At 50.6% G+C, this 25,531-nt stretch overlaps 2 protein-coding genes across 7 annotated transcripts in view; one reads left to right on the top strand and one right to left on the bottom strand.

Moving 5' to 3' along the window:
* The window catches only part of TLE5 (TLE family member 5, transcriptional modulator), a 392,013-nt gene that overhangs the window by 183,379 nt on the left and 183,103 nt on the right, over positions 1 to 25,531 (bottom strand). The window lies entirely within an intron of this gene.
* Positions 1 to 25,531, top strand: part of CELF5 (CUGBP Elav-like family member 5) — a 77,618-nt gene that overhangs the window by 10,516 nt on the left and 41,571 nt on the right. For all 6 annotated transcript variants that reach the window (XR_007721588.1, XM_050770482.1, XM_050770484.1 and 3 more), the window contains exon 2: positions 17,706 to 17,788. Coding sequence is in view for 4 of the 6 variants with exons in the window: in XM_050770482.1 (XP_050626439.1) it covers positions 17,706 to 17,788 (83 nt within the window). In the remaining 2 variants the exon portion in view is untranslated. The remainder of the gene's footprint in view (positions 1 to 17,705; positions 17,789 to 25,531) is intronic.

Genomic DNA, 25,531 nt, shown 5'->3' with positions numbered 1-25,531 from the left:
CTAGCGGAGCTAGGAGCCACCAGACGAACCTTGTACACACAGAGAAATGGAGGCCCAGGCAGAGGAGGGGAGGTCAACTCACCAGCTCTTGACAGGGGAGGTGAGGAAGAGGAAGGGATCTTGTGATGTGGCTCTCTCTCTCTGCCTCTCTCTCTCTCTCTCTCTCTGTCTCTCTCTCTCTCTCCCTTCCTCTCTCTCTCCCTCCCTCCCCCCCACTCTCTCTCTCTCTCTCTCTCTCTCTCTCTCTGTCTCTCTCTCTCTCTCCCTCCCTCCCTCTTTCAAGAGATTGACGTCTCACTATGTTGCTAAGGCTGGTCTCAAACTCCTGGGCTCAAGCAATCTTCCCGCCTTGGCCTCCCAAAGCATTGAGATCATAGGTGTGAGCCACCGCGCCCAGCCATGATGTGGTTCTCAATGGGAGTTATTCTGAGACACTTGGCAATGTCTGGAGACATTTGTGGTTGTCATGATTTGGGGGTGCTTCTGGCTGTGAGCGGTGTTGAGTGGGTGGAGGCCAGGAATGCTGCTCAATACCCCACAGCGCCCAGGGTGACAGATGATCCGGCCCCAAGCATCCACAGTGTGGAAGCTGAGAAACCCCGGTCCAGCGGACACCAGGGACCTGGCTTGGGCAGTTGGTACACAGTGCAGTGTCCTGCAGATGAGGCCTGAAGGTGCTTAGGACAAAACCTCAGAATGCCCTTGACTTCCCTCTCTCACAACAACAACTCCTAATCCTCTATCAGCAGATTCTGATGGTTCTGCCTTCAAAACCTCTCTAGGATCTGCCCACTTCTCTCTCCTCTGCCTTCACCTGGTCCAGCCCCCTCATCCCTCACCTGGACCAGTCGGTCCCTTGTGCCCTTGTCCCTGGCTCCCACCTTTGCGCCCCACAGTCTGTCCTTCCCACAGCAGCCACCAGAGGGCGCCTGTGAGCACCTGAGTCAGGACCCGTCCCTCCTCTGCCCTCAGCCCTCCATGGCTCCCACCCCCCTTAGAGTCAAAACCCAAGTCCTCCCCGAGGCCCACAAGGTCCTGCATGACCTGCCCCATCCTTTTCCTACCATCCGCTGCCCCCTCTCTCCTCCGCACTCACTCTGCTCCAGCCACACAGAATGGATGAATGGATGGATAGATGAATAGGTGGGAGGATGGGTGGATGAGTGGATGGATGGATGGATGGATGGATGAGCGGATGGATGGATAAATGTGTGGATGGGTGGGTAGATGGATGAATGAATGGATGGATGAATAGGTGGGAGGATGGGTGGATGAGTGGATGGATGGATGGATGGATGGATGGATGGATGGATGGATGGATGGATGGATGAATGGATGGATGGATGGGTAGATGGATGAGTGGGTGGATGGGTGAATGTGTGGATGGGTGGGTGGATGGAAGAATGAATGGATGGATGGATGAATAGGTGGGAGGATGGCTGGATGGGTGGGTGGATGGATGGAAGAATGAATGGATGGATGGATGAATAGGTGGGAGGATGGCTGGATGAGTGGATGGATGGATGGATGGATGAATGGATGGATGAATGTGTGGAGGGGTGGGTGGATGGATGAATGAATGGATGGATGGATGAATAGGTGGGAGGATGGCTGGATGAGTGGATGGATGGATGAATGTGTGGAGGGGTGGGTGGATGGATGAATGGATGGATGGATGGATGAATAGGTGGGAGGATGGTTGACTGGATGATGGACAAGTGGATGGGTGAACAGTTGGGTGGATGTATGGATGGGGAAATTCCTGGTGTAATGATGGGGACTGAAGCCATAGGACTCAAGATGCCTGGGCAAGAGATCAGGGATCCAGAATGAGCCCCAAGGAACCCCCATATGTCAGGCTGTGCAGAGGAGCAGGCAGCATGGAGGCTGAGGAGCTACAGCCAGCAGGGATGGACCTCATTTGGAGGCAGCATGGTTGATGTAGGGTCCAGGAGGAGGACACCAGGGCCGCAGAGCAGGAATCAAGGCATTTATGCATGCATTGAGGGACAGTAAAATGGGGATGGAGAGCCTGTCTGTCTTGGTTTTCCTAGTGAAGTTGGGGAGAGCTTTGGGCTGGGAAGGTGGAGGAGGAAGTGGAGAGGATGAGCAGTGAAGCTGGGTGGGTGAAGAAGGAAGGGTCTTGTGTCCTTTCAGTGCATGTGTGGCATTGTGGTTCCCATTTTATGGATGAGACTGTGAAGGCTCAGAGAGGTTAAGTGGCTGTCCCAAGAACACACAGCAGAAAGGTACTGAGCTGGCTTTGATCCTTATCTCTAATCACTAGATTACAAAACTGAGTTAAAGACCAAGAACGTGGGGACCCCATCATGCAGGAGGTTCAGGATCAAAGTAGTTGAGATGGGAGGGGAGATCCTGGCTGGGGAACGAAGGAGCGGATGAATAGCAATGTCTTGTCTCTGTTATCCCAGCACCACTGGTGCATAGTAGGTGCTCAGGAATATTGAATGACTCTGTGCTAGGCATGGCGGGGAGGGGAGGGATAAAAATGAATCTAGGTCAGGCGCGATGGCTCACACCTATGACCCCGGCACTTTGGGAGGCTGAAGTGGGTGATCACCTGAGGCCAGGAGTTTGAGACCAGCGTGGCCAACATGGCAAAACCCCATCTCTATGAAAAAAAAAAAAAAAATAGCCGGGTCTGAGGGTGCAAGCCTGTGATCCCAGCTGCTTGGGAGGCTGAGGCAGGAGAATCGCTTGAACCCGGGAGGCGGAGGTTGCCGTGAGTTGAGATCATGCTACTGCACTCTAGCCTGGGCAACAGATTGAGACTCTGTCTCAAACAAAACAGAAAAAACAAAACAAAAAAACAAGCAAAAAAAGAAAGGGATGAGCACAGTGGCTCATGCCTGTAATCCCAGCACTTTGGGAGGCCGAGGCAGGCGGATTGCTCAAGGTCAGGAGTTTGAGACCAGCCAGGCCAACATGGTGAAACCCCATCTCTACTAAAAATACAAAAAATTAGCCTGGCATGGTGGTGGCCTGCGCCTGTAATCCTAGCTATTTGGGAGGCTGAGGTGGAAGAATCGCTTGAACCTGGAGGCGGAGGTTGCAGTGAGCCGAGATCGCGCCACTGCACTCCAGCCTGGACGACAGAGCGAGACTCCATCTCAAAGAAAAAAAAAAAAGTAAAGTAATAAAGAATGACTACTCCACAGGCAGAGCAGCCTCCTGGACTGCTTGTTGGCTATTTTTATGGTGACTCCTTGACCATATGCTAAAGAAGAGGTAGATTATTCATGAGATTCCCAGGAAAGGGGTGGGCAGTTCCTGCAGCCGAAGGGTCCTCCACTTTTAGGATAATTTCCTGACGTTGCCATGGCGTTTGTAAACTGTCATGGCGCGGGTGGGAGTGTCTCTTAGCATGCTAATGCATTACAATTAGTGTGTAATGAGCAGTGAGGATGACCAGAGGTCACTTTCACTCCCATCTTGGTTTGAGTGGGTTTTGGCTGCTTATTTATCACATCCTGTTTTACAAGCAGGGTCTTTATGACCTGTATCTTTTGATACCATTCTGCCACCCTCCCATCTCATCTCATGATTAAGAATGCCTAACTTGGCCAGGCACTGTGGCTCACGCCTGTAATCCCAGCACTTTGGGAGGCCGAGGTGGATGGATCCTCTGAGGTCAGGAGTTCAAGACCAGGCTGGCCAACATGGTGGTGAAACCCTCTCTCTACTAAAAATAAAAAAAATTAGCCAGGCAGTAGTGGCACGCGTTGTAATCCCGGTTACTAAACTCCTATTCAAGATGGAGTTGCTCTGGTTCAAACGCCTCTGACAGTACTTCCCTCTGATATCCCCCAAACCCTGAGATCCCTCAGGGCCCAAACCAGGGTTCATATCTTTCTTCCAAAGTGCACGTTCTCCTGGGTTCCCACCTGGGTTTGTTGTCCCAGGGCTTCCATAACAAGTGACCACAAACTGGGGGGCTTGGAACAGCCTCTCCCAGGCCTGGAGTTCAGAAATCAACTATCAAGGTGTGGGTAGGGCCTCGCTTTCTCCAAGGCCCTAGGGGAGGGTCCTTCTTGTCTCTTCCAGCTTCTGGGAACTCCAGGTGTCCTTGGCTGGTGGACACATCGCTGTGGTCTCTGCTCCGTCATCTTTGCGTCTGTGTCTCCTCTCCTCTGTGTTATAAGGACACTTGAGGCCGGGCGTGGTGGCTCACACCTGTAATCCCAGCACTTTGGGAGGCCGAGGCGGGTGGTTCACTTGAGGTCAGGAGTTCAAGACCAACCTGGCCAATATGACGAAATCCCGTCTCTACTAAAAATACAAAATTAGCAGGGTATGGTGGTGGGCGCCTGTAATCCCAGTACCCAGGAGGCTAAGGCAGACTTGCTTGAACCTGGGAGGTGGAGGTTGTAGTGAGCCAAGATTGCACCATTGCACTCCAGCCTGGGCAACAGAGCGAGACTCCATCTCAATAAATAAATAAAAAGTAAGGATGCTTGTCCTTGCATTTGGGGCCCGCCTTCATCTAGGATGTCTTCATCCCAAGTTCCTTATTGAAATCTGAAAGTCTCTTTTTCCAGATCAGGTCACATTTCAGGTTCTAGAGGGGCTATATTTTTTTAAAAATTTTATAAAATTAATTTTAATTTTTTTTGAGACAGGGTCTCCCTCTGTCACCCAGGCTAGAGTGCAGTGGTATGATCATAGCTTGCTGTAGCCTCGACCTCCCAGGCTCAAGGAATCCTCCCACCTCAGCCTCTTTAGTAGCTGGAACTACAGGTGTGAACCACCACACCCACCTAATTTTTTTATTTTTTATTTTTAGTAGAGACAAGGTCTCACTACGTTGCCCAGGCTGGTGCAAACTCCTGAGCTCAAGCAATCCTCCCGTGTCAGCCCCCCGACTGGCTGGGACTGCATGTGTGCGCCACCATGCCTGGCTAATTGTTTTAAATTTTTACTAGAGATGGGGTCTCACTATGTTGCCCAGGCTCGTCTCAAACTCCTGGGCTCAAGCCATCCTCCCACTTCAGCCTCCCGAGTACCTGGTACTACAGATGTGAACCACCATGCCAGGCTAACTTTTTTTTTCTTTTTCAGTAGAGTTGGGATCTCACTATGTTGCCCAGGCTCAGGATGGATGTAGCTCTTTTTCAGGAAAACACCATTCAACCCATTGCATCCTCACACCCCACCATCCAAGCACGTCCCAGCCATCCTTGCCTCCTCCCTCCCCTCCCCTTGCCCCCCACCAAAGCCCTGCCTTAGATGTTCCTGTCTTTGTCCCCATGGCCCCCTGATTCAGTCTTCATCTTCTCCCGTCCTGACCTTGACTCCCCCCTCGCTGGCCTCCAGCCTTCTGTCCTACACTCCAGTCCTTTCTTTGTGCTGGCCCCAGAAGGCTCTTTTCTGCACACACCTCTGACTGTGCCCCACCCCTGCTCAAACACCTTCCGTGGCTCCCCACTGCCCTTGACATCAGTCCAACAGTTCTTTGCCTATTGCTCAAAGCCTTTCACCTCCATCTGTCCCCTTCAATAGCATCTCCCACCTCCTGCAACACACTTTTTTTTTTTTTTTTTTTTTTTTTGAGGCAAGAGTTTTGCTCTGTCGCTCAGGCTGGAGTGCAATGGCGAGATCTTGGCTCACTGCAACCTCTACCTCCTGAATTCAAGTGATTCTCCTGCCTCAGCCTCCTGAGTAGCTGGAATTACAGGAGTGTGCCACCACGCCCAGCTAATTTTTTGTATTTTTAGTAGAGACAGGGTTTCATCATGTTGGCCAGGCTGGTCTTGAACTCCTTACCTCAAATGATCTGCCCGCCTGTGCCTCCCAAAGTGCTGGGATTACAGGCGTGAGCCACTGCACCTGGCCTTTCTTTTTCTTTCTTTCTTTTTTTTTCAGATGGAGTCTCACTCTGTCACCCAGGCTGGAACGCAGTGGCACAATCTCGACTCACTGTAACCTCTGCCTCCCAGGTTCAAAAGTCATTCTTGGCCGGGCGCGGTGGCTCACGCCTGTAATCCCAGCACTTTGGGAGGCCGAGGCAGGCGGATCACAAGGTCAGGAGATCGAGACCACGGTGAAACCCCGTCTCTACTAAAAATACAAAAAATTAGCCGGGCGCGGTGGCGGGCGCCTGTAGTCCCAGCTACTCAGGAGGCTGAGGCAGGAGAATGGCGTAAACCCAGGAGGCGGAGCTTACAGTGAGCCGAGATCGTGCCACTGCACTCCAGCCTGGGCGACAGAGCGAGACTCCGTCTCAAAAAAAAACAAAAAACAACAACAACAACAACAAAAAAGTCATTCTTGTGCCTCAGCCTCCCGAGTAGCTGGAACTACAAGCGTGAGCCACCACACCCAGCTAATTTTTGTATTTTTAGTAGAGAGGGGGTTTCACCATGTTGGCCAGGCTGGTCTTGAACTCCTGACCTCAGGTGATCCACCTGCCTCGGCCTCGCAAAGTGCTGGGATTACAGACGTGAGCCACCGCGCCCAGCCCTACCACACACTTCTGAAAGCCTATGTCCCACACATCAGGCAGGCTCTTCTTCTATGGACCCAGCTCCAAAAGCATCCTTCAGGAAGTCCTCTCCAGGCAGAACCGCCCTGCCTTCAGAGCATCCCCAGCCCTTCTGCCCTTCTCTTGGCCCGGGCTGACCATACAGAGTGTGGAGGGGTGGGGAGTGTCAGGCTCTGCGTCTTCCTAGCAGGGGGACCACAGTCACTTCCCAAAAAAGAGCATTTTCCTGGGCTGGAGACTGGAGTGTCTTTTTGGGCTGAGGTCCCCAGCTGCCCGGACTGGAGAAACTTATCCATTGACCAGATCTCATGTTCCCCAAGGATCCCCCACCTTGGTCCCCGATATACCCTTGGGTCTTGAGGGATTTGTGTGCAGTGCGTTGTCTATAAACTTGAAGATCAGTTCCTGTCCGGGCTTTGAAAATAGGGTGGGTGCACCATCCTGGCTAACCCAGTGAAACCCCGTCTCTACTAAAAAATACAAAAACTAGCCGGGCGAGGTGGCAGGCGCCTGTAGTCCCAGCTACTCGGGAGGCTGAGGCAGGAGAATGGCGTGAACCCGGGAGGCGGAGCTTGCAGTGAGCTGAGATCTGGCCACTGCACTCCAGCCTGGGCGACAGACCGAGACTCCGTCTCAAAAAAAAAAAAAAAAAAAAAAAAGAAAATAGGGTGGGTGCAAATTGCCAATCACTGAGCATTCTGAACCATTGATCCCAGGTGGGACTTCCCTGTCCACCCCTTCCAGAACCCCGAGGCTCTCCAGGTGTGCAGGGAGGCTGCACACCTGGCTCTGGTCCCCTTGCCATCTGGGGCAGGTGTGTGGGGTGGGAGTGGCTGGAGCTGGGACATGGTGAGAGGCTCACCTGGCGTGGGTGGGGGATAAGCTGTGGCTCAGGCTGAGTCTTCCTTCATGGGGGTCCCTCTGGGTCTAGGGTGCAACCAACCAGAGTTCTCACAGTTGAAACGGGATCCACAGGACCCTCAGCATTTGATCCAGCCCCATGTTTCTGAGAAAGGTGGCACTAGTTTTCGTTGTTGTTGTTTGTTTGTTTGAGACAGAGTTTCCCTCTGTCGCCCAGGCTGGAGTGCAATGCACGACCTCAGCTCACTCCAACCTCATCTCCCGAGTTCAAGCAATTCTCATGCCTCAGCCTACTGTGTAGCTGGGACCACAGGCGCGTGCCACCACGCCCGGCTAATTTTTGTATTTTTAAGTAGAGATAGGGTTTCACCATGTTGGCCAGGCTGGTCTCGAATTCCTGACCTCAGGTGATCCACCTGCCTTGACCTTGCAAAGTGCTGGGATTACAGGCATGAACCACCATGCCCGGCCCAAGGTGGCACTATTTTAAGGTTATTTCTAGGGAAGCAGGTACGGCAAGAGGCTGTGTCCTTCCTCATGTTCCTCGGGAGAGAATTTTGGAAAAGATGTGAACACCAGGCACTGGATCCCAGTGGTTAGTGCACAGTCTGCGGAGCTAGACTACCTAGGTTTAAGTCCTGGACATTTGACTGGGCACGATGGCTCACACTTGTAATCCCAGTGCTTTGGGAGGCTGAGGCGGGCAGATTACTTGAGGTCAGGAGTTCAAAACCAGCCTGACCAACATGGTGAGACCCTGTCTCTACTAAAAATATAAAAATTGGCTGGGCATGGTGGCTTATGCCTGTAATCCCAGTACTTTGGGAGGCCAAGGCGGGTGGATCACCTGAGGTCAACAGTTCGAGACCAGCCTGGCCAACATGGTGAAACTCCATCTCTACTAAAAATACAAAAATTAGCTGGGCGCAGTGGCGGATGCCGGTAATCCCAGCTACTTGGGAGGCTGAGGCAGGAGAATCGCTTGAATTTGGGAGGTGGAGGTTACAGTGAGCCGAGATCGCGCCACTGCACTCCAGCCTGGGCAACAGAGCAAGACTCCATCTTAAAAAAAAAAAAAAATTAGCTGAGCTTGGTGGCAGGTACCTGTAATCGCAGCTACTCGGGAGGCTGATACAGGAGAGTCGTTTGAACCTGGGAGGTGGAGGTTGCAGTGAGTTGAGATGGTGCTGCTGCACTCCAGCCTGAGTGACGGAGTGAGACTCCATCTCAAATAATAATAATAATGATAATAATAATAAAGCCTGGACATTCTACTTACCACCTACCTGTGTGACCTTGGGCAAGCCACTTCCCCTCTCTGTGCCCCCGTCTCTCATCTGTAAAATGGGAGCAATGCTGTCAGCTACTTCATAGGGGCTACTATGAGTATTAAATGAGTTAATATAGAGTATAAGCTTATTCTTTTCTTTTTCAGTTTTTTTCTGTTTTTCTGGTTTTTAATTTTTTTTTGTTTTGTTTTGGGGTCTTTGTGTGTGTTTTTGTTTCGTAATTTTTTTTTCTGAGTATAAGCTTATTAATATTAAATACCAATGGCGTCTTTTTGAGACAAGGTTTTGCTGTGTCGCAAAACCTTGGCTGGAGCCAGGCTGGAGCACAGTGGTGCAATCATGCCTCACTGCAACCTCGACTGCCCAGGCTCAAGCGATTCTCCTGTCTTGGCCTCCTGAGTAGCTGGGACCACAGGCACATGCCAACACCCAGCTACTTTTAAAAATTATTTGTAGAGATGGAATTTCACTACGTTGCCCAGGCTGGTCTCAAACTCCTGGGCTCAAGCGATCCTTCTGCTTCAGCCTCCCAAGGTGCTGGGATTCCAGGTGTAAGCCACCACACTTGGTCCAGTGGACTTTATTAACGTCACCACACATCCGTGCTGATGGGGAACTGGAGTTTGCAGGTGCTGCGCTAACCACACACCACACACAGGGTGGCTTAAACAACAGAAATTTATTTTTGCTCAGTTCTAGAGGCCAGAAGTTCGAGATCAAGGTGTTGGCAGGGCTGGTTCCTTCTGAGGCTGTGAGGGAGCATTTTTTCCAGGCCGTTCCCCTGTAGCGTACCTTGTCTTGTAAACTCATTGTCCTATCACCCCCTCCATCTTCATGTCCTCCTGGCTGTGCGTGTCTCTGTGTCTATTTTTCCATTTTTTATAAGGGCACCAGTCTTATTGGATCAGGGCCCACCCCGATGACCTCATGTTGACTAATTCCATCTGCAATGACCCCGTTTCCAAATAAAATCACATTCGGAGGTCCTGAGGGTTAGGACTGCAAATGATGAATTTAGAGAGGGGGAGAAGCACATTCAGCCCATAGCAGGAACTGTGAATCAAAGCTCTATTTATCCGGGAGTGGGTAAACATTACACATTTTCACCAGCTAGAAACGACAAGCAGAGAGGCCAAGAAGAGGTTGGGCCAAGAGATCAAGGAAGCCATAAGGAAGATTTTCAGCACCGGGGACAGCGGCAGGGCGGGCTTTTGTGAGCATGCGTCTGTGTGTGGCGTTTGCATGGGCCTGTGCGTGCGTGCGTGTGTGTGTCTGGTATGCATGCAGTGTGTGTGTGTGTCGTGTATGTGGTGTGTATGCATTATTGCATTGTGTGTGTATGTAGTGTGTGGTGTGTGCATGCATCTGTATGTGTGTAGTGTGTATGGTGTGCATGCATTGTGTGTGTGTGTGTGTAGTGTGTGCAAGCATCTGTGCATGTGTGTGTAATGTGTAGTATGTACATGCATCTGTGTGTGGTGCATATGTGTCTTGTCTGCGTGTGTGTGCATGTGTGGTGTATGTATGCATCTGTGCGTGTGTGTGCATAGTATGTGTTGTGCATGCATTGTGTGTGTAGTGTGTGGTGTGTATGCATCAGTGCATGTGTGTGGTGTGTTGTGCATGCCTTGTGTGTCATGTGTGCTGTGTGCATACATCTGTGCGTGTGTGTGTGGTATATGCATGCATCTTGTCTGCGTATATGTGTGCATATGTTGTGTGTGTATGCATCTGTGTGTGTGTGTAGTGTGTGGTGTGTGCACGTGTCTTGTCTGCGTGTGTGTGTATGTGCTGTGTGTATGCATCTGTGCGTGTGTGTAGTGTGTGGTGTGTGTGTGTATCTGTGTGTGTGTAGTGTGTGGTGTGTGTATCTGTGTGTGTGTGTAGTGTGTGGTGTGTGTATACATCCGTGTGTGTGTAGTGTGTGGTGTGTGTATGCATCTGTGTGTGTGTAGTGTGTGGTGTATGTATGCATCTGTGTGTGTGTGTAGTGTGTGGTGTATGTATGCATCCGTGTGTGTGTAGTGTGTGGTGTGTGTATGTATCTGTGTGTGTGTGGTGTGTGTATGTATCTGTGTGTGTGTAGTGTGTGGTGTATGCATCTGTGTGTGTGTAGTGTGTGGTGTGTGTATGCATCTGTGTGTGTGTGTGTAGTGTGTGGTGTGTGTATGCATCCGTGTGTGTGTAGTATGTGGTGTATGTATGCATCTGTGTGTGTGTGTAGTGTGTGGTGTGTGTATGCATCTGTGTGTGTGTGTGGTGTATGTATGCATCTGTGTGTGTGTAGTGTGTGGTGTGTGTATGTATCTGTGTGTGTGTGTGTGTGTGGTGTATGTATGCATCTGTGTGTGTGTGTAGTGTGTGGTGTGTGTATGCATCCGTGTGTGTGTGTAGTGTGTGGTGTGTGTGTGTGTGTAGTGTGTGTGTGTGTAGTGTGTGGTGTGTGTATGTGTGTGTGTAGTGTGTGTATGTGTGTGTGTGGTGTGTGTGTGTAGTGTGTGGTATGTGTGTGTGTATAGTGTGTGGTGTGTGTGTGTGTAGTGTGTGGTGTGTGTATGTGTGTGTGTGTAGTGTGTAGTGTGTGGTGTGTGTGTGTAGTGTGTGGTGTGTGTATGTGTGTGTGTAGTGTGTGGTGTGTGTATGTATGTGTGTGTAGTGTGTGGTGTGTGTATGTGTGTGTGTAGTGTGTGGTGTGTGTATGTGCGTGTGTGTAGTGTGTGGTGTGTGCGTGTGTGTGTGTAGTGTATGGTGTGTGTATCTGTGTGTGTGTGTGTGTGTGTGTGTGTGTGTGTGTGTGTGTGTGTGTGTGTGGTGTTTCTTTCCCTTTCACTGCAGAGCTCCCAGACCCTGGGGCTGATGGCCTTAGATGTTGCTCAGGGCACCTGCCCACCCCCCTACCCTCCTAGGGCCACCACCCTCCAAACCCTGCAGACAAGGAGTCCACAGGCAGAAAAAAAAAAAAAGGAACCTAGGAAGATAGATTTTTATCCTTATCTTACATCTGCCTGCAGCCCAATTTCTTACCGATCAGACCTGATTTCTCTCAGGCCTTAGGGCTAAATTGCCTTAGTGTAGTTCTTTTGAAGAGCTTGGGGAATAAAATTCAGAAAACAGAAGCATCAAGAAGAAAATAGACCATCACATACAACAATGACCACAGGAAAGATGAGGACGTAGACCCTGTGAAGAGCTCCTCCAAAGTGACAAGGTGCCCAGCTTCATTAACAGTTCTTGGAAGGTACATTAAAATCTCAATGAAATACAACTGCACGCCCACCTTAATGACTAACATTTAAAAGGTTGGCAAAAACCAAGAGTTAGTGAAGATGAAGCACTAATAGAGCCCGACATAGGCACAACCCACTTCAGAAAATGATTTGAAGGAATCGATGAAAGTTAAACACACGCCTGTCTTATGACCAGCGCTTCCCTCCTGGGTATGCTTTTTGCATTAAAATATATGGACAAGGCCGGGCGCAGTGGCTCATGCCTATAATCCCAGCAATTTGGGAGGTTGAGGTGGGTGGATCACTTGAGGTCAGGAGTTCGAGACCAGCCTGGACAACATGGTGAAACCCCGTCTCTATTAAAAATACAAAAATTAGCCTGGCGTGGTGGCGCACGCCTGTAATCCCAGCTACTCGGGAGGCTGAGACAGGAGAATTGCTTGAACCCAGGACGAGGAGGTTGCAGTGAGCTGAGATTGTGCTGCTACACTCCAGTCTAGGTGATAGATTGAGACGCAGTCTCTCTCTGTCTCTCTCTCTCTCTGTCTCTCTGTATATACGTGGACAAAGCTGGCTGCAGTGGCTCATGCCTATAATCCCAGCACTTTGGGAAGCCAAGGCAGGAGGATCACTTGAGCCCAAGAGTTTAGGACCAGCCTGAGCAACATAGCAAGACCCCATCTCTAATAATAATGATAATAATAATAATATAATAATAATAACAACAACAGCTGGGTGTCGTGGCATGCAACTGTGGTCCCAGCTACTTGGGAGGCTGAGGTCAGAGGATCACGTGAGCCCAAGAAGTGGAAGCTGCAGTGACCTGTGATCACACCACTGCACTCCAGCCTGGGCGATAGATTGAGAGTCAGTCTCTCTCTCTCTCTCTGTCTCTCTCTCTCTCTCTATATATATATATATGTGTGTGTGTGTGTGTGTGTGTGTGTGTGTGTGTATATATATGGACAAGGCTGGGTGCGGTGGCTCATGCCTATAATCCCAGCACTTTGGGAAGCCAAGGCAAGAGGATTACTTGAGCCCAAGAGTTCAGGACCAGCCTAAGCAACATAGCAAGACCGCATCTCTAATAATAATAATAACAGCTGGGTGTCGTGGCATGCAACTGTGGTCCCAGCTACTTGGGAGGCTGAGGCTAGAGAATCACGTGAGCCCAAGAAGTGGAAGCTTCAGTGAGCTGTGATCACACCACTGCACCCCAGCCTGGGCAACAGAGCAAGATCTTGTCTCAAAGAAAAAAAAAAAGGACAAGACTGTTACAGAGCAACTTTATTCATAATTGCCCCAAATAGCAAATAACCCAAATGCCCACCCACGGGAGAATGGATAAGCAATTTGTAGTATATTCATGGGACACAACACTACCCAGAAACAAAAAGGAGCTCACCCCTAATACGCACAGCCACATGCTGTTGACTGTATATTGAATGAAAGAAGCTGGACACAAGGGCGGACCTGTGCTATGATTTCATTTATATAAGTCCAAAAATAGGAAGCAGTCAATCACATTGATCTGTGATGTGCACATGGTGGGGACACCATCGAGAAGGCATACACAAGAGCTGGGGTGGTTACCCCTGCAGGATGGAGGGGCCTGTGCTGCGGTGGGGGGCACTAGGACTTCTGGTGGCTTCACGGTGGCTGCCACTTTCTACTTTTGTTGTTGTTGAGATAGAGTCTGACTCTATCACCCAGGCTGCAGTGCAGTGGCACAATCGCAGCTCACTGCAAACTCCACACCCTGGGCTCAAGCGATCCTCCTGCCTTGGCCTCCCAAGTAGCTGGGACTACAGGCGCCCACCACCACGCCCGGCTAATTTTTTGTATTTTTAGTAGAGACGGAGTTTCACCGTGTTAGCCAGGATGGTCTCGATCTCCTGACCTCGTGATCCACCTGCCTCGGCCTCCCAAAGTGCTGGGATTACAGACGTGAGTCATCGCGCCCGGCCTAATTTTTGTATTTTTTATAGAGATGGGGTTTCACCACGTTGCCCAGGCTAGTCTTGAAATTGTGAGCTCTAGCTGTCCTCCCGCCTCAGCCTCCCAAAGTGCTGGGATTACAGGAGTAAGCCACTGCACCCGGCCTTACTTTCCATGTCTTGACCCAAGAGATAGTTGTATGGCTTTATAATCATTTGTTACATTGCGCGTTTACATGTTCTGCACTTTTCAGAGGGGTGTGTTGGTAATATATCCCAATTACAGTGTTTTACTGCGGTGAAATATTCATAATATGAAATGTACCTTCTTAACCCTTAAAAATTTTTTTAAAAATTGAGATAACATCTCGCTATCTTGCTCAGACTGGAGTGCAGTGGTGTGATCTCGGCTCATTGCAACCTCTGCCTCCCGAGTTCAAACAATTCTCATGCCGCAGCCTCCCGAGTAGCTGGGATTATAGGTGCCCACCACCACACCTGGCTAATTTTTTTTTTTTTTTTTGTATTTTTAGTAGAGATGGGGTTTCGCCTTGTTGACCAGGCTGGTCTTGAACTCCTGACCTCGGGTGATCCACCCGCCTCTACATCCCAAAGTGCTGGGATTACAGGCGTGAGCCACCGCACCCAACCCATCTTAACCATTTTTAAGCATACAGTTCAGTGGCATTAAGTACACTCACATTGTTCTGCAATCATCACCACTATCTAATCTTCAGAACTTTTTATTTTATTTTATTTTATTTCATTTCATTTTATTTTATTTTAGAGACAGGGTCTTATTCTGTTGCCTAGGCTGGATTGCAGTGTTGCGATCATAACTCACTGCAGCCTCCAACTCCTGGGCTCAAGTGATCCTCCCGCCTTGGCCTCCTAAAGTGCTGGGATGACAGGCAAGAGTCACCTTGCCTGGCCTCCAGAATGTTCTCATCTTCCCAAACTGAAACTCTATCCCCGTAAAACACTCACTCCCCGTCCCCCTCCCCAGCCCCTGGCACCCCCCATCCTCCTTTCCGTCTCTGTGAATCTGACGGCTCTGTGGTCCTGCTGTAAAACCTCTGTCTGTCCTTTTGTGTCTGGCTTATTTCACTGAGCATGGCGTTCTCAAGATTCACCCACGTTGTGTCAGGTATCAGAATTTCCTTCCTTTTTGTGGCTGGATAATATTCCATTGTGTGGGTCGACCATATTGTACTGATCCATTCATCTGTGAATGGGCGCCTTGGCTGCTTCCGCCTTTCGGCGACAGTGACTCTTACTGCTATCAACATTGTTATACAAATGTCTCTGTTCGAGTCCCTGCTTTCAGTTCTTCGGAATATACACCCAGAAGTGGAATTGCTGGGTTCCTTGTAATTTTGTGTTTCGTTGTTGGAGGACCTGTCAAACTGTTTTCTGTAGGAGCCGTACCATTTTACATTCCTACCACAAATATTTTTTTCCTTCCTTCCTTCCTTCCTTCCTTCCTTCCTTCCTTCCTTCCTTCCTTCCTTCCTTCCTTCCTTCCTTCCTTCCTTCCTTCCCTCCCTCCCTCCCTCCCTCCCTCCCTCCCTCCCTCCCTCCCTCCCTCCTTCCTTCCTTCCTTCCTTCCTTCCTTCCTTCCTTCCTTCCTTCCTTCCTTCCTCAGTGCTGGAAACCGTTGTCACCTCTGCCTGGTACCCCCAGGGTTCCATGGGGTGGGATTCACTCGGATTCCCTACCCCCTCCCCACCACACCAGCAGGTGGCCACTTTAATTAGCTCCTGGCCTGGAGCAGAAGTGGGCACCGGGGAACTCCGCACAGAGTGCCCCTGGGAGGGGAACAAGCAGGGAGACCAGGGACCATAGGGGCGGGGTTTGAGGCGGAACAGAGGGTTTGACAACATCGGGGCAGCCAACGATGATCTCATTTCACAGGTCCCCAAACAGGTCCACTCAGTCCCCTGTGTTCATCCCAGGACCCCTGACCTCCTGTGTGCAATCTCTACCCCACCTCGGGGAAACGTCTTTCAAAATACTTTTGATCTAATTAGGCTTTCAGGCCAAGGGCGGGTTCTCTTGACTTGCTTGTCTCCTGTCTCTGTCTCTATCAACGTCTGGGGTCTCCCACCCCTAATGTCGCCCAATCACAGCCTCACTCCGGGCCACTCCAGGGCTGGCCCCGCCCCTCGCCTCCCACCCTCCAATCCCTAATGTGCCCAATCACAGCCTCACTCTGGGCTACTGCAGGGCTGGCCCCGCCCCTCTCCTCCCACCCTCCAATCCCTAATGTGCCCAATCACAGCCTCACTGTCAGCCACTCTAGGGCTGGCCGCACCCCTCACCTCCCACCCCTAATGTCGCCCAATCACAGCCTCACTCTGGGTCACTCTATGGGCTGGCCCCGCCCCTTGCCTCCCATGCCTAATGTCGTCCAATCACAGCCTCACTCTTGGTCACTCCCGGGCTGGTCCTGCCCCTTGCCTCCAACCCTACCCCCATCCCTAATATCACCCAATCACAACCTCACTCTGGGCCACTCCATGGGCTGGCCCCGCCCCTCACTTCTCCTGATTGGTCCTGATTTTTGCCACCGTGCCACACCCTCTCAAGCTCCACCCCCACCCATTGGCTGGTTCATCTTGTGATCCTCTCAGACCATCCCTTCTCCCTCTGATGGGGGAAAGTGAGGCCCAGAGAGGGGGAGCGCCTGATCCAAGGCTACAGTGCTGGTCAGTGGCAGAGCCCACTGTTCCCTATCCCAGGGCCAGGCCTTCTTCCATCTTTCTGGGACCACTAGTGCCCTCACCATCGTCCCCACTGGGCAGCCCCTCTGCCCACTCCCTTCACCCCACCTTGTCCAGGACTCTCAGCATCTCTTTTCTGAGCTCAGCCACTGACTTTGTTAATGGCTGGGACTCCTCTGTCCCTCTTCCTGGGCTCACCCTTTGGGGGAGGTATGTATGCGCAGGGGTAGAAGGGGTGGAAAACAGTGAGCCACTTCGTCTGTCCCCTCCCAAAACACGGTGACTCCAGCATCCTCTTCTCTTTTTATTTTTTGAAATTATAGTAAGATATACACAACTTAAAATGCACCATCTTAACCTCTTAACCATTTTTAAATGCATAGCTCAGGCCGGGTGCAGTGGCTCACGCCTGTAATCCCAGCACTTTGGGAGGCCAAGGCGGGCAGATCACGAAGTCAGGAGATCGAGACCATCCTGGTTAACACGGTGAAACCCCGTCTCTACTAAAAATACAAAAAATTAGCCGGGTGTGGTGGTGGGCGCCTGTAGTCCCAGCTACTTGGAAGGCTGAGGCAGGAGAATGGCACGAACCCGGGAGGCGGAGCTTGCAGTGAGCCAAGATCGCGCCACTGCACTCCAGCCTGGGCGACAGAACCAGACTTGATCTCAAAATAGATAAATAAAAATAAAAATTGCACAGCTCAGTGGTATTAAGCACATTCACACTGTTGTGCAACCATCACCACCATCATCTCCAGAACTTTCTCATCTTCCCAGACTGAAACTCTGTCCCCCATGAAACACTCAGTCCTCATCCCCCTCCCCAGGCCCCAGCACCTCCCCATTTTACTTTCTGTCTTTGTGAATCTGATGACTCTAGGGACCTCCTAGGAGTAGAATCACACAGGATTTGTCCTTCTGTGTCTGGCTTATTTCACTGAGAGTGACGTCCTCAAGGTGCATCCATGTTGCAGCCTGTGTCAGTATTTCCTTCCTTTTCTTGGCTGAATAATATTCCGTTGCGTGGATGCACCAGGTTGTGCAGATCTATGCATCTGTGGATGGAAGCTTGGATTGCTTCCACCTAGTGGCCAACTGTGGGTGGTGCTGCTGTGACCATGGGTGTGCCCGAGCTCTCTTAACACCCCTGTTTCTCTCCTTTCCAGGCTGTGCCTTCCTCACCTACTGTGCCAGGGATTCTGCCATCAAAGCTCAGACTGCCCTGCACGAGCAGAAGACCTTGCCCGGAGTGAGTCCTGTGTGGTGTCTGGGGAGGAGGGGACAGGGGATGGCTCTCAGCCTGGGGTGGGAGCCAAGGCTGTTCCTGAGATTGTCTGAATTCTGTGTGTCTCTGGACTCAGAAAGAGGTATGAGGAGCAGAGGGATAGAAATCATCATCAGAGTGTGCATTTATTGAGTGCCTACTGTGTGCCGTGCTCTATATTTTATACCAGAGTGGTTGTGTGTGGTTGTGCAGGTTGTGTACTGCACAAGGGCACCTGGCCCAGTGTGTCAGTGTCTTTGGGTTGAGGCCTGAAGGATAAGGAAGCATTAGCAGGCAGAGGGCACAGCACATGCCAAGGCCCTGGGGCAGGACCATGCCTGTCATGTTGGAGGAACAGGGAGGAGGCCTGTGTGGCTGGAACAGAGTGAGGAGGTGGAGAAAGAAACGGGGAGAAGGACAGGGGAGGTGACAGGGCTGGTCGCTGAGGGTTGTGTGGACCACGGGGAGAAGCGTAGACCATGCTGGTTTCTCACTATAAAAAGGAAAAGGATTTTCCTCACTTGTCTTTATGGTGCAATTGGAGCCAGAGTTCCTTAACACAAGGGCTTTTTTTTTTTTTTTTTTTTTTGAGACGGAGTCTTGCTCTGTCGCCCAGGCTGGAGTGCAGTGTCGTGATCTCAGTTCACTGCAACCTCTAGCTCCCAGGTTCAAACGATTCTCCTGCCTCAGCTTCCCAAGTAGCTGGGATTACAGGCACGCGCCACCATGCCTGGCTAATTTTTGTATTTTTAGTAGAAACGGGGTTTTGCCATATTGGCCAGGCTGGTCTCAAACTCTTGACCTCAAGGGATCTGCCCACCTCGGCCTCCCAAAGTGCTAGAATTACAGGCGTGAGCCACTGTGCCCGGCCAACACAGGGACTCCTTGATCATTATTTCTTTCTGCAGAGGAGGCTGACCTGGGTGCTGTCTCTCATGAGTCTCTCCTTATTTTTATTTTTTGAGACAGGGTCTTGCTCTGTTGCCCAGGCTGGAGTACAATGGCTCACTGCAGCCTCCACCTCCTGGGGTCAAGTGATCCTCCCACCTCGGCCTCCTGAGTCGCTGGGACAATAGGTGCATGCCATCACACCTGGCTAATTTTTTAATTTTTGTAGAGATGGGGTCTCATTATATTGCCCAGGCTGATCCTGAACTCCTGGCTCCAGCGCTCCTCCTGCTTCGGTCTTCCAAAGTGCTGGGATTACAGATGTGAGCCAGCACGCCCAGCCAGCACGCTTAGCACGAGTCTCTCCTGGTCAGCTTTGTCCTCTTTGGGTGGTCAGGAGTCCCCTGCCCCCAGTGAAGGATGAGTGGTTCACCCTGAGCCAGCTGATCCAGGTCCCCAGGCAATGCCTCTTGATGGAGACTGAAGGAATCACAGTGAGCCATGGTGCCCCACATTGCAAGCTCTGGGGCAGGGAGCTCACCCTTCCCTCCAGAATTCTCAGGGAACTTTCAGCATCCAGGGACTTCAGGGCATTTATAGTCTTCGTGCTTGGTTGACTTTAGGAAATCTGACGTGCGCCCTCCAGGGACCTGAGGTCATGGCATGAGTTTGACTTGATTCTCAATGAGCATTAGAAGGTTCTGGGCCTGGGGGTGGCCTCTGCTTCGTCTTGAAGAATAGAGAGCCCCTCTTTTGGGCGTGACGTGATGCAAGTTAGAGCGTGGGGTCTGGTGGCCACATCTGTGGGCTCGTTGCTCAGCTCCATCCTTGCTGTGTGACAGTGAGCCAGTGACTTAACCTCTCTGATCTTCAGCACTGGAAGAGAATAACAGGACAGGGTGGGGCAGCAATCTATAGAGAAGGTGCTCAATGGAGGGCTTCACTGAGGATATGACATTTGAGAAGAAACCTGAAAGATGGCATGGAAGGCACTCCAGGTAGAAGGAACAGCATGTGTAAAAGGGATCTAGAGTCTGCGGTAAATTCCCTGAATTCACTCTTCATCTTGGACCTTCTGTGAGTGCTTCCCCAAACCAACCAGAAGCTAAAAAAAAAAAAAAAAAAAAAACATAAAAAAAAAAGAAAGAAAAAAACCCCACAACCAAACAAAAAATTAAACCAGCCAGAAGCTGGAGGGCAGGTCAGTTCATACAGATGAGTGCCCAGGGGCACAGCAGAGTTCTAGGGACCATAGTAGTTATTTATTGCTGCATAACAAATTATCCCAAAAATAAAGACTTCAAACAATAAACACTTGTTATCTCATAACTACCAGGGGTCAGGAATTTGGGAGTGAGTTTGCTGCATGATCCTGGCTCAGGGAGGTTACAGCCAAGATATCAGCAGGAGCTTGTGGTTGAGGAATCTGCTTCCAAGCTGGCTCCCTCTAGTGACTGTTGGCGGGAGGCCTCAGTTTATCACCACGTGGGCTTCTCCACAGCGCTGCTTGAGCTTCCTCACAACATGGCATCTTCCCCCAGAGCACATAATCAGAGCGATCAAGGAGGAAGCCACAGTCCCCTTTAAGCCCTAGCCTCAGAATTACACACCATCATTTCCACCACATTCTAGCACCAGGAGCCCAGGGGTGCAGAGCAGGGTGGGAAAAGGTGGAGGGAGGAATTCAATGGACAAAGCAACTCAATACTGGACTTGTCCAAGGTTAGGTAGCCTGCAAGCTGCAGAGTGGGGATTTGGACCTTTGTGGTCTGACTCCAGACCCTGTACTGTTGCCTAATTCCTCTAAGTTTAATGAACCACGTTTTTGCATGGCATCAGGTCCTGGGTGGAAGCTGTGGTCCTTCTGTCCAGAGAAATCTGTATATACATGGAGATTTACCAACACTTCTAAGGAGTCCCCCCAGCTAAGCACTTCTCCATCATTCCTTTGTCCTCATTTCCCTGATGAAGGTAACCGAGACCCAAACCCAGTCTCTATTCCACTGTCTGAGGCCTTAGGGACCTTGGAACCAGTTCTCTTCCTGTTGGGTGCCAAAGCTGGGCTCTGTACTCTGTTGGCAGCCAGGAGGAAAGATGGAAGAGGGTGGAAGGACCAAGAGCCATGAAGTCTTGTGCCCTTCTTGCCAGGTTGGTGTCCGAGATCTGAGTCCACTTTGAGATGAGGAGATGCCGCAATCACCAGCAGCTCCTTCTCTGCATCCATCTTGAGGGGCCTCTGTCCTTTCTCCCTGCCTACTCTCCCTGGCTCAGCCCATAAATTCATAGCTTCCATCCATTCATGCACCCTTCCATCCACCCATCACCCATCTACCCATGTGTCTACTTACCTGCCTACCTATCACCCATCTACCTGTCACCCATTCATTCACCCATCTACTCATCCACCTACCCACCCACACATCCATCATCCACCCATCCTCTCATCAAGCCACACTTCCATCCATCTACCCATCCATCCATCCATTCACCCACCCATCTATCCATCCACCCATCCACCCATCTACCCTTTCATCCATCCATTCACACACTCATCCATTCTTCCATCCATTCATCCACCCATCCATCCACCTATCCACCCATCAATTCATCCATCCATCCATTCATCCACCCACCCATCAATTCATCCATCCATCCATTCATCTATCACTCACTCATCCACCCATCCATCCATTCATTCACCCATATACTCATTGCCTACCCACCCACCTACACATCTGTTATGCATCCATCCGTTCTCCCATTCAGCCATACACCCATCCATTCACCCACACATCCATCCATCTACCATTCATCCATCAAGTCACTCACTTATCTATCTGCCTACCCATATATCCATCCATCTGTTCACCCATTTGCCCTTTTATCCATCCATCCATCCACTCACCCATCCATCCATTCATCCATCTATCCATTACCCATCCACCCACTTGTCTATCCATTCATCTGTCCACCCATCTACCCTTCCATCCATCCATTCATTCATCACTCACTCTTCCACCCATCCGTCTATTAATTCATGTATACATCCATCTACCTATCTATCCTCCCATTCACCCACACATCCATTCACCCATCTACACTTCTTTCCATCCATCCAACAAATTTTTATCAAGTACCTACAATTTACCCCACACTATGCTAAACTCCCATCACCAGTTCTGTGACTGGTTACCTCCTGAGTGACTCCTGTGGCCATCCCCCAGTCCCCATCCCCCTAGACCCAATGGGGCTCAAACTGGCTATGGGACACCCCCGGTTTTTTGTTTTTGTTTTTTTTTTTTGAGACGGAGTCTCACTCAGCCCAGCCTGGAGTGCAGTGGCCAGATCTCAACTCATTGCAAGCTCCGCCTCCCGGGTTCACGCCATTCTCCTGCCTCAGCCTCCCAAGTAGCTGAGACTACAGGTGCCCGCCACCTCGCCTGGCTAGTTTTTTGTATTTTTTAATAGAGACGGGGTTTCACTGGGTTAGCCAGGATGGTCTCGATCTCCTGACCTCATGATCCACCCATCTCGGCCTCCCAAAGTGCTGGGATTACAGGCTTGAACCACCGCACCCGGCCGACCCCCCAATTTTTTTTGAGACAGAGTCTCACTCTGTTGCCCAGGCTGGAGTGCAGTGGCTTGATCTCAGCTCACTGCAACTTCTGCCTTGTGGGTTCAAGTGATTCTCCTTCCTCAGTCTCCTGAGTAGCTGGGATTACAAGCATGAGCTACCACGCCTGGCTAATTTTTGTATTTTTGGTAAAGTTGGGGTTTTACCACGTTGACTAGGCTGGTTTTGAACTCCTGACCTCAAGTGATCCACCTGCCTCGGCCTCCCAAAGTGCTAGGATTACAGGTGTGAGCCATTGAGCCCACCGCCCCCTGACTCTGCTTTTTTCGAACCAGTTTCTTTCCCTCAGTCCCTGGGCATCAGCTTCTTCTCCTCCCTCCTCCTCATCCCCAGAGCTCATGGCCCCCACATCCTGCCCTCTTATTTGTTGCCTCCTCTCTGCTTCCACCTTTGCGTTCTCCTGAGTTCAAATCTTAACTTCCCCTCTCCCAAGCTGTGTAATCTTCAGCAAGCGTCTTTCACCTCAAACCTCAGTTTTCCTTATCTCCAATATGGGTAGCACTTTCTCCACCTAACCAGGCTGCAAAGATTTAAAGAAGTGAAGGTGGGGCCGGGCGCGGTGGCTCACGCCTGTAATCCCAGCACTTTGGGAGGCCGAGACGGGCGGATCACGAGGTCAGGAGATCGAGACCATCCTGGCTAACACGGTGAAACCCCGTCTTTACTAAAAAATACAAAAAAACTAGCCGGGCGAGGTGGCGGGCGCCTGTAGTCCCAGCTACTCGGGAGGCTGAGGCAGGAGAATGGCATAAACCTGGGAGGCGGAGCTTGCAGTGAGCCGAGATCCAGCCACTGCACTCCAGCCTGGGCGACAGAGTGAGACTCCTTCTCAAAAAAAAAAAAAAAAAAAAAAAAAGAAGTGAAGGTGGGCCAGGTGCTGTGGCTCATGCCTGTAATCCCAGCACTTTGGGAGGCGGAGACGAGTGGATCATCTGAGGTCAGGAGTTCGAGACCAGCTTGGCCAACATGGTGAAACCCCATCCCTGCTGAAAGTACAAAAATTAGCTGGGCGTGGTGGCAGGGGCTTGTAATCCCAGCTACTCGGTAGGCTGAGGCAGGAGAATCACTTGAATCTAGGAGGCAGAGGTTGCAGTGAGCCAAGATCGTGCCACTGCACTCCAGCCTGGGTGATAGAACAAGACCCTGTCTCAAAAAAAAAAAAAAAAAAAAAAAAAAAAAAAAAAAAAAAAGAAAGGTGCAAAGTGGATACTATTTTTGGAGATGTTAAGCCCTTATATTCTGGTCCTTGGCCATCCTTAGTTTCTAAAAATTTCTCACTCTCCAGACACTGACGACCCAGCCAGGGCGCCAACCCCTAAAGTATTTGTAGGTAACTGCCTCTCCCGCCTGGAGAATTTCTATCCTACTTTCAAGATAACACCCAGTTGTCTCCTCCTTCTGCTCATCCCTGACCTCTCAGGGCTGGGGGTGTCTGTGTGTGGCTCTGACTCCCCCCAGATTGGGAGCCCCTCAAGGACAGTCCCTGGCTGAGTCCTCCACACCCCTTCGTTCATTCAGCATTTACTGAGCATCTGACTTATGGCAGAATGAGGATAGCGTACAAACAGAAAATAAGCAAGCCAGTGAGAACAACATTGAGATAAGAAATGGGATGACTTTAGAGCAATGACTCAGGATGGAGGTTTCATTTATTGCTATTATTATTATTATTAATTTTTTTTTGAGACGGAGCCTAACTCTGTCACCCAGGCTGGAGTGCAGTGGTGTGATCTCGGCTCACTGCAACCTCCACCTCCTGGGTTCAAGCGATTCTCCTGCCTCAGCCTCCTGAGTAGCTGGGATTACAGGCATATGACACCACACCACACCAGTTTTTGTATTTTTAGTAGAGACGGGGTTTCACCATGTTGACCAGGCTAGTCTCAAACTCCCGACCTCAAGTGATCCACCCGCCTTGGCCTCCTAAAGTGCGGGGATTACAGGTGTGAGCCACTGTGCCCGGCCTTATTATTTTTTTTTCTGAGACAAAGTTTTGCTGTGTCACCCAGGCTGGAGTGCAGTGGCACAATCATAGCTCATGGCACGATCATAGCTCATGGCATGCTCCACTAATTTTTAAACTTTTTGCAGAGATGGGGGCCTCACTCTGTAGCCCAGGCTGGTCTCAAATTCCTGGGATCAAGTGAGCCTCCTACCTCTGCCTCCCAAAGTGCTGGGATTACAAGCGTGAGCCACCGGATTGTGCCTGGCTGGGAGTTCCATTTAGACAGGGTGGTCAGGGAAGGCCTCTCTGAGGAGATGGTCTGGAGAGGAGGGAGTCGTGCACTCTCTGCAGGAAGGGTGTTGCTGGCAGAGGGAACAGCCAGTGCAAAGGCCCTGAGGCTGAACCATGCCCGAAGCATGTGAGGACCACTGAGGTCAGAGGAGTGAAGAAGAGTGAGTGAGGGGGAGTGAGGGGGAGAGTGGGTGGAGGAGAGGGGGAAGAGGAAGCAGAGACAGGACCACCACAGTGAACAGCTTGAATTTTGTTCCAAGGGTGATGGGGACCAGGGGAGAGTAGCAAGCAGAGGAATGATCTGGTTTGATTATTTCCATTATTTATTATTGTTATTATTATTCTTATTGAGACCGAGTTTCGCTCTTGTTGCCCAGGCTGGAGTGCAGTGGCGCAATCTGGGCTCACTGCAACCTCTGCCTCCCGGGTTCAAGCGATTCTCCTGCCTCAGCCTTCCTGAGTAGCTGGGATTACAGGCATGCGTCACCACGCCTGGCTAATTTTGTATTTTTAGTAGAGATGGGGTTTCCCCATGTTGGTCAGGCTGGTCTCCAACTCCTGACCTCAGGTGATCAGCCCGCCTTGGCCTCCCAACGTGCTGGGATTACGGGCATGAGCCACCATGCCCAGCCCTGTGATTTTTAAATTTTAAATATTTGATTAATTTTATTTATTTTTTTTTTTGTAGAGACAGGAGTCTCCCTATGTTGCCCAGGCTGGTCTCGAACCCCTGACCTCAAGCGATTCTCCTGCCTTGGCCTCCCAAAGTGCTGGGATTACAGGTGTGAGCCACTGCACCCGGCTTGTGTCTGCGCCCCTTTGCCTTTCTCTTAGAAGGACACTTCTCATTGGATTTAGGGCTCAGCCTACATCCAGGATAATTTTATCTCAAGATCCTTAATTTAATTACATCTACAAAAGATCTCTTTTCTAAATAAGGGCACATCCACAGGTCCCCAGAGCTAGGATT

This window comes from Macaca thibetana, chromosome 19 (genome assembly GCF_024542745.1).
Source record: "Macaca thibetana thibetana isolate TM-01 chromosome 19, ASM2454274v1, whole genome shotgun sequence".
Lineage (NCBI taxonomy): Eukaryota > Metazoa > Chordata > Mammalia > Primates > Cercopithecidae > Macaca > Macaca thibetana.
Note: the sequence above shows the minus strand (reverse complement) of the source record. Positions and strands in the feature narration are given on the sequence as shown.